At 39.6% G+C, this 9254-nt stretch overlaps 1 protein-coding gene across 1 annotated transcript; it reads left to right on the top strand.

Moving 5' to 3' along the window:
- Nucleotides 1–4710: 4710 nt before the first annotated feature.
- LOC122837992 (histidine-rich glycoprotein-like) lies at nt 4711–8928 on the top strand. Its single transcript, XM_044128243.1, has 7 exons — nt 4711–5200; nt 5411–5524; nt 6442–6529; nt 6688–6854; nt 6978–7091; nt 7223–7309; nt 7430–8928. The coding sequence occupies exons 1-7, from the start codon at nt 4997–4999 to the stop codon at nt 8552–8554; spliced, it is 1899 nt and encodes a 632-aa protein (XP_043984178.1). The 5' UTR covers nt 4711–4996; the 3' UTR covers nt 8555–8928.
- The last annotated feature ends 326 nt before the right edge of the window (nt 8929–9254 follow it).

The following is a 9254-nucleotide window of genomic DNA, read 5'->3' as shown; positions in this document are numbered from 1 at the left end:
TTTTTCTCCTGAGATTACCGTTGAGCTCTCTAATAATGTTGATGAGTAGAACAGAAACTGTTATTTGTCTTTTTTTCTAGAGTAAATATTGTTCAGTGTGTTTTAAGTGTAGACCTAAACAAGTGTATAATTTTTCACTCCAACACTGATTTAAATCTATCAGTAACATGGTGAATGCATGTCTCACAGGGACTTAGACTCCAGCACCATCTTGTGTTTGAAATAAGGTTTTTGAAACTAAAGTTATATCTCTATGATATGACAAAACCTCCTAGATTTTCTCATTAGTTTTGTTAAATTGAGATGTTTACTTTGACTACTACGCTTTTAAGCTATATGGCAAAAACAGATGATGTCATTGTTTTGTAAGTATAGCCTATGTGGAGGAAGTTCTGAAAGCCATTCAGTGGGAAGTTAAAGCAAGGAAAGCAAAATAGTTTCTTTTCTATCTTTATGATACTATTGCAGGCAACAGATGTTTGACAAGGTGCCACATTCATCTGTTTATACAATTATGCTAGTATATGGAAATGCCCAGATATAATACTGTTCTGGAACAAGTTTCACAAAATTATCTATCCATCCACAAAAGCAGTGTCATGGATGGAAGGATGGATGGACATATGGACAAATAGACAGAAGCAAGGAAAGAGGTGATCTATGTTGAACATTTTTTTTTTGTTGGATTTATAAAAGTACAAGCAGAGGGCAAGTAATATTAATTAAGCTGATGCATGTTCATAGTGTTTGCAGTCCAATGACCAACATTACATGACAAGAGGCAAAGGAAAGAAAAAGGAGTTAATTTATTTTGTTCAGAATACTTTAAAATGTTGAAACACTGCCTTCTGCTAATTTGGTTCTGAATGGACTTGAAACAAATTAAAGGAAGGAAACTAACACATGATGCAAATGACCTCCAGCTCTTTTATGAAGCTGTGTTTTACAAAGTCAGCCTTCTATCACCTGAAGAACATTTCCAGGATTAAAGGACTAATGTCTCAGCCAGATCTGGAGAAACTCATCCATGCGTTTATCTTCAGTCGTGTTGATTATTGTAACGGCGTCTTCACAGGTCTGTCCAACAAATCAATCAAACAGCTGCAGCTGATCCAGAATGCTGCTGCTCGTGTTCTCACTAAAACCGGGAAGATAGAGCACATAACACCAGTTTTAAAGGCCCTCCACTGGCTCCTGGTAACTCAAAGAATAGACTTTAAAATACTGTTGCTAGTTTATAAATCACTGAATGGTTTAGCACCACAATACATTAAAGATCTGCTGTTATTGTATCAATCTTCCAGACTTCTCAGGTCTTCTGGTTCTGGTCTGCTCTGCATCCCCAGAACCAGAACCAGAACCAGAACCAAACAAGGAGAAGCACCATTTAGCATCTATGCACCACAAATCTGGAACAAACTTCCATAAAACTGTAAAACAGCTGAAACACTGACTTCCTTTAAATCTCAACTAAAAACCCACTTGTTTAGGGTTGTATTTGAAACGTAATCAATTGCAAATTTATTGATGGAATCTGACTTGATGTTCTGTTTTGATTGTTGATTCCATGTTCCATTGTGTTTTTGTGTTTGATTTGATGTAAAGCACTTTGAAATGCCTTGCTGTTAAAATGGGCTATTCAAATAAAATTTGATTTGATTTTGATTTGATTTTTGCTGAAGCCCAGGATGAAGTTGGTGGGAATGATGGAAACAGAACAAACAGACAAACAACCACAGGCTTACATTAAGCAATGGAACTGTGAAGGAGGAAGGAAAAACACAATGATCAGTGAAAAGAGCAAAGTCTGGCCATTGAGCAATTCTAACTTTGAGCTTTTATCTCAAAGTTTGTGGTTTCAGTCACGTACAAACCACAACCTTTTTACAGAATTGGTTAGCAAAGTTCGTATGCTTTTTTTTTCTTTATTTGAGTTATTGAGCAACAAAATTGTACACCATTTAAAATCTGTTTTTTGTTTGCATAAACAAAAATGACCACAAACAAGCTAAGGGGTTAGAATTTATGTATAAGACGAATTAAAATATTCTGCAGGAGTTTTATTTAGCATCTTTTCCACTGAACATTAAACTGAGAGCAAAAACACTGACAAACATAAAAAGGACTGGAGACAGCTGCAGAAAATGTGGGAAAGATTTACAGTAAAGGAAACCTGGTCTCTAATTATGGACATTGGTTCCAAGCTGCAGACGCTCAATGCCTTCACAGTTATAAAAGGACATGTTGATTTTTCTTTTTTCAATTGTATTTGAGCTTCAACAATGCATTCAGGAAGTATTCACAGCACTTCTCTTTTCCCACATTTAGTTATTTTACAGCCTATCCAAATTGTATAAATTAATTTTTCCTCAAAATTATACACACAAATCCCCCATTATGGCAATGTGGAAAAGAGTTAGACATTTTTGCTTATTTATTAAAAATATAAAAACACTAGCACACGTTTACATAAGTATTTACAGTTTTTACTCAATACTTATCTGATCCACATTTGGCAGCAATTACTGCCTCCAGTCGTTCTGAATATTATGCTACAAACTTAGCTCACCTATATTAAGGCAATTTGGCCTATTCTTTATTGCAGTACTTCTCCATTAGGTTCCATGTAGGCATCTGTGCACAGATCACTCCAGAAATGTTCAATCAGAATCTAATATGGATTTCATCAGAGTCCAACTCTCACCATTTCTGGTGAGAGTTGGACTCTGCCAGGGCTGCCCTTAGTCACAATTCTGTTCATTACTTTCGTGGACAGAATTTCTAGGCACAGCCAAGGTGTTGAGGAGATCCGTTTTGGTGGCCTTAGGATTGCATCTCTGCTTTTTGCGGATGATGTGGTCCTATTGGCTTCATCAGGCCGTGACCTGCAGCTCTCGCTGGAACAGTTCACAGCCGAGTGTGAAGCGACCGGGATGTAGATCAGTGCCTCCAAATCCGAGGCCATGGTCTTGAGCCGGAAAAGGGTAGAGTGCCCTCTCCGGGTTCGGAGGGGTGGGGAGATGTCCTGCCCCAAGTGGAGGAGTTTAAGTATCTCGGTTCACAAATGAGGGAAAAAGAGAGCGGGAGATTGACAGGTGGATTGGCGCAGTGTCTGCCGTAAAGTGGGCGCTGTACCGCTCCATTGTGGTGAAGAGAGAGCTGAGTCAAAAAGCGAAGCTCTCGATTTACCAGTCGATCTACGTTCCCACCCTCATCTATGGTCAGAAGCTTTGGGTGGTGGGACGTGCCTGGAACACCTCACCAGGGAGGCGTTCCAGGCACGTCCCACTGAGAGGAAGCCCCGGGGAAGACCCAGGACACGCTGGAGGGTCTATGTCTCTCGGCTGGCCTGGGAATGCCATGGGATTCCTCCGGAGGAGCTGGAAGAAGTGGCTGGAGAGAGGGAAGTCTGGGCCTCCCTTCTGAAGCTGCTATCCCAGCGACTAGACCCCGGATAAAGCGGAAGAAAATGGATGAATGAATGAATGAATTGATGGATGGATGGATGGATGTGTGTGTGTATCAGAAGTTTGATGAAAAAGATTGATTTATTACAATTTGGAAAAGCTGTAACATAAAATGTCAAAAATTGAAGCACTGCACATACTTACACTGAATATAATATAAATTTGCACCTTCTAAATCTTTGCTCCCATTTAAATGGCAGATTTGCTAAATGGATAAAGTGAAATTATATTTTCAGCATTTATCCAATTAAAATTTTTGACTCAATAATAAATATATCTAATATAATTTTGTGAGGGGCTGCACAGTGGCACAGTTGGTAGCACTGTTGCCTTTAAGGTCCTGGGTTCGATTCCCGGTCGGGGGTCTTTCTGCATGGAGTTTGCATGGTGGGTTCTCTCTGGGTACTCCGGCTTCCTCCCACAGTCCAAAAACATGACTGTCACGTTAATTGGTCTCTCCAAATTCTCCCTAGGTCTGAGTGTGTGTGTGAATGGTTGTTTGTCCTGTATGTCTCTGTGTTGCCCTGTGACAGACTGGCGACCTGTCCAGGGTGAAGCCCGCCTCTCGCCCGGAACATAGCTGGAGATAGGTACCAGCAACCCTCCTGACCCCTTTAGTCACAAGGATAAACAGAAAATGGATGGATGGATGGATGGATGGATGGATTGATCATTTTGTGAACAGATAAAAAAGTATAGTGCCATAAGGATGTTCAATTATTCTGTCATTTAGATGATGGTGGAGTGTACATAGGCTATTTGCTTTCAGAGGTTTATCTTTACCAGTCATTTTGTCAACATTGAGTCATTCAAAAATTTTATATAAACAGGTCTTTGTAACCAATTTGTTACATGCATGTACTTTAGCACATAAATATTGACTTTCTAGTAGAGACTTTATGTCTTGTTTATTTGTTTGGACAACGGTCAAAGATGTATCTGCAAAGTCTGAAAATAATAAACTTGTTTACCAAATTCAGATGATAATCATCAAGGAATAACTCAAAATTGTATAATGTGCTGAACCAAAATGGTCTCCTGTTAATACTGACTTCCAATTATCACTTGCATAGACTCCAGTTTGCTTATCTTTGAATTTTGACAAAAGCTTTAAAGACAAGCTGAAATTTTTACTTTTTAGACATTTAGGATCAGCCTTGCTTTTGAGTAAAGTAAATGTTAGTGCCAAGAGGAGATCATGTGACTTCCACCAATCAACCAAAGGTCTCCCAACCTACAAACCATATTGATCCTAAAGAGGAGAAAGGGTTGATAAACTCTATTGTGCAAGTCTGTACTGTAGCTGATTGGTTGGTGGAGAGACAGGAGCAAAGTCTTAGACGTGACAATCTGTTTAGGAATGAAACAGAGGCCGAGGGTTGTGTTGACTCTAGTGGGTCTGTTACTCAGAACAAGAATATAAAGGGTCATCATTTTCCTCTGTCCTGGCATCTCTCCTCTGTTTGGTTGGTGTGTGAGAAAGAGGCATAATAAGTTTGACAGAGATAGAGTCAAGACAGGGCTTTGTGATGAAGACCTGTGTCCTGTTCCTGCTGGTAGTGGGGAGTGTCTACAGTGCGCCTGTTGACCAGGGTGGCATCCAGCCAGGTTCCTGTGAAGATCCATCAGCTGTGAGCGCTGCTCATTTAGCTCTCAGCAAGATCAACCTTAATCGAGTGGATGGCTACATCTTCAGTCTGCACCGGCTTTCCAATGTCCACCTGGATAGACATGTAAGTAAAACACAATTGAGCTCCACTGATGAGTATTCTTGGTCTAAGATATAAAAAACTCTATGAGTTTCTTAATTTCTTTTTTTTTTTTACATTGATTGAAAGATAAAACTTAGGAGATATGACAAATCAGACATTATCAGTGCTTCAAATATGTATTTTAACACTGTGTAGAAATGAGACATAATAATTATTATTTGTGTGTTACAGGGAGAAAATGGAGTAGTTTATTATCTGAATCTGGATGTAGTGGAGACCAACTGCAGTGTTCTCAGCAGGAGGGACTGGAAGAAATGCGAGGCTCGTCCCGAAACTCAGATGCCGGTTAGAACTCAAATCTTCACTCTTAACACATAAACACACAAGTAAAATCTGTCCTGCAACTTGTTCTTTATCACTTATTCATGCATAGCTAACTTTTGGTGTCAGGAGAAGCAGGCTCCTTTCACATCATCTGCTTAAGGTGCAACTGATGCAACTTAATGGCAGCTCAGTGAATTATTATAAAGTACATAGGCAGAATAGGCATAAAAATCAATAATCTTTACTGCTTTGCCAGTGGGGAAGTAAAATATAAGCATTTCCAAATCCATATTTTAAAAATCTAATCTCACACTATGTGTGCTGGGTTTCATCAGATACACCCTGGTGGATTTACAGATAAAGAAAGAAAAGCAGCTGTTTCTTAGATCATAACCACAGTAGAAAACAATTTTGTTGCACTTCAACTAGTTTATAACCCATTAATTCAGATGTATATGTAGAACTTCTCAATCATTATTTATTATTGTTCTGCTACAGTATTTAAAGTAACACATCTAACTAATTCCCAAGAAATGAATAACATGGATTTACATTGCAAGTGGCACCTAGATGAAGTTACGTTTGACATCCTTCTGAGGCCCAAATTCCCACTTTGGAAATGAATGAAAGGAATTCCTACACAACTACTCCTTCCACTATTCATCTTTAAAGTAACTCAACTGCTGTTGAGGATGGAAATGCATGCCTCAAGCAAAATTAAAAACAGCTAAGACACCATGGTTCTAATTTTAAAGTTGTTTGTCAAACAACCTATTAATTGAAGGTTTAAAACAAAATTTTACAACATATTTTCTGTTTTCTACTTTGACTCTACTCCTACTCCATTGGAATTGAAAAATTCCAATGGAATTTTTTAGGGAAAAAAAAAATCCTAACAAATATATACTGTATATATCTACATTACTGTGTTTTTGCAGGTGTATGGACAATGCAAGGCTGCCATCTACATCAATAAGCCACACAGAGTGGTTCGTCTCTACAAATATGACTGTGTTATGAGGCCAGGTAGGAAAAAAAAAAAATATTGCACTAAATATTTTTGTGTGTGTGTGGTTTTGTGCTAAAAGTTAAGATTTCTTATAAAAGAGAACTTTGCGAGGTTAGCAAATGCAACACATTGTTACAATATCCAATCACTAAAAGGATGTTTTATATTTACTCAGTTCCTGCAGCCAGGGTGACACAGATTTGCCCCGACTGTTCAACTTTCATCGACTTTGGCAACGCACAGGTCCAGAAGACTGTGTCTCAATCACTGGAGAAGTTCAACAATAAAAGTGGACTGAACAATCATTTTGCTTTGCTCAAAATCTTACGCGCTTCTGCCGGCGTAAGTAAAAAAAATAAAATAAAGTAATACCAAACAAACATTGCATTGTATACTATTTTATCCCATCTCGCTGTATCCTATTTTAAACACAAACTTTTTCTCTTTTTTTGCATTTGTCTCCAGATGGCAATGAGGATGTATTACAATGTGGAGTACACTATTCAGGAGACTGTTTGTGGAAAGTATAAACAGTCACCAGCAGGTGAAAAGTGTCCTATCATGACATGCGAATTCTCAGTGAGTCATATCAAAATATTTTCCTTAAAATTTCTGTGGTCAGAAATCTGTATTGGTACTTTTACATGTGCTTTCACTATGTGACCTGAATGGAGTGGAGTGGTAAATTTAAAATATGCTTCTGTTCTCAGCACAAGGGTTTCTGTAAGGCATCTCTCATGAATACCCCAAGTGATAAAGAAGACATTAGTGTAGAGTGTGAAATCTATGAGCAAGAGGTAACCTACAGTTTCTGGATTTTAAAAGGGCTTTTACTGGTGTTATTTTTATACCAGCTGCGAATGTGTTGTTCTAATGTTCCACATGATACAAATATTTATTCTCTTGATTTTTCACAGGCTGCTGACAGAGAAAAAATACAACATCTGCTGGGTGATGCAACTGACCACCCCCACAATGACACACACACACATCAACATGGAAAGGGCAATGACAATGACAATGACAATGACAATGACAATGACAAAGGTCACTCACATGGACATGGGCATAGTCATGGTCAGGGCAATGACCATGGACACGGTCAGGGCAATGACCATGGTAAAGGCGGGAAACACGGACACGGTCAGGGCAATGACCATGGACACGGTCAAGGCAATGACCATGGACACGGTCAGGGCAATGACCATGGACACGGTCAAGGCAATGACCATGGACACGGTCAGGGCAATGATCATGGACACGGTCAAGGCAATGACCATGGACACGGTCAAGGCAATGACCATGGACACGGTCAGGGCAATGACCATGGACACGGTCAGGGCAATGACCATGGTAAAGGCAGGAAACACGGACACGGTCATGGACATGGCAAAGGTCATTCACGTTTAAGTGAACACGATCACATCCATGACCACACCAAGGATCACTCTCACCATGATGTCCCACATCCTGATGAGAGCAAACATCACCACACCCATGATCATAAGCCAGGCAGTGCCTTCAGGCATGGGCATGCCCACTCACATGACCATGGACTTGACAGCGATCATGATCACGTTCATGCCTATCATGGCAAGGCACGAAACCACACTGGTGGCTTTCCCAATCAGCACCATAACTACAGCCATCCTGCGGGCACACACACCCATGACCATGACCATGAGCATGCTTTGGACCATGAACATAAGCATGCTCACCTGCATGACCATGAACATCATCACCATCACCACTTGCATGACCATGAGACCGAACCACACGACGAACCAGAGGGTTTGATAAGGGCTCTCCCTGCCATTGACCAACCAATGATCCTGCCTTCCTTCCCTGACGTTCCCGTAGGTGGGCCTGAAGCCGGAGTCACTCTGCCCCTCAAACCTGACCCCAGTATTCCAGGACAGACTGAACCAACCATCTTGCCCTTCCCTACCTCTCGCTCAGCAGAGTGTGCGAATCCAGCAGAAGGAGCCGGTCTAGTGAACAAACTCTTTTCGGAGGATCCCTTATTCAAGCCTGCTACATGATGGAACTTATGTCCTTATTGAAAAAGAGCAAAGTTTCTGAGAGAATTCATATAATTAATTGTCTAAGTATTGTAACAACTACTTTTCCTGGTTGTTGTTGAATACCTAACTTGGGAAATGCTACCTATTTTGACCATTTAATAAAGACAAAGTGTACAAAATTTAACTTCTTTTAATTTGTGCCATTTGCTTCTCAAAAAAAGATCAGAAACTGTAAATGGGTCATTGGTAAAAATGGTGACAGTACAGCTGACTGTGCCTAAATGTCTTTTTAAACTAAGCACACTGACAAAACCAGGATCATTAGACTTTTTATTTTTATTTTTTTTAAATTATGTGTGTCAGAGATTTGAAATAAAAAATAAAAAAATCCAGTGTCTCTCAGGGAGTGTCTCTCAGGGGTTTAAATAACTAGTTGTGTCTGCCTGATAATTTTCACAAAAAGTGTTGAACAGATAGTTTCCTTAGTTTGTTACTGTTTGTTTTGTGCTGGACTAGTGTACCCAACAAGCATGATCAAATCTGCTTTGTGGAGAAAACATTTAAACTCTGATTTACAGTGTTTATATTTGCATTTTTTTAAATGGTTGTAATGGAGTATTTCAGAATATTTTAGGTTAACCCAAATTCTAGTAAATATATGTAATAATTCCCTTCTCACCCACCGCGGGTGGTGATTCTTCTTCCTCTTAGCTCGGGT

Source organism: Gambusia affinis, linkage group LG10, assembly GCF_019740435.1.
Source record: "Gambusia affinis linkage group LG10, SWU_Gaff_1.0, whole genome shotgun sequence".
Lineage (NCBI taxonomy): Eukaryota > Metazoa > Chordata > Actinopteri > Cyprinodontiformes > Poeciliidae > Gambusia > Gambusia affinis.
The sequence above is the reverse complement of the archived record's forward strand: the minus strand, read 5'-3'. Positions and strand labels throughout refer to the sequence as shown.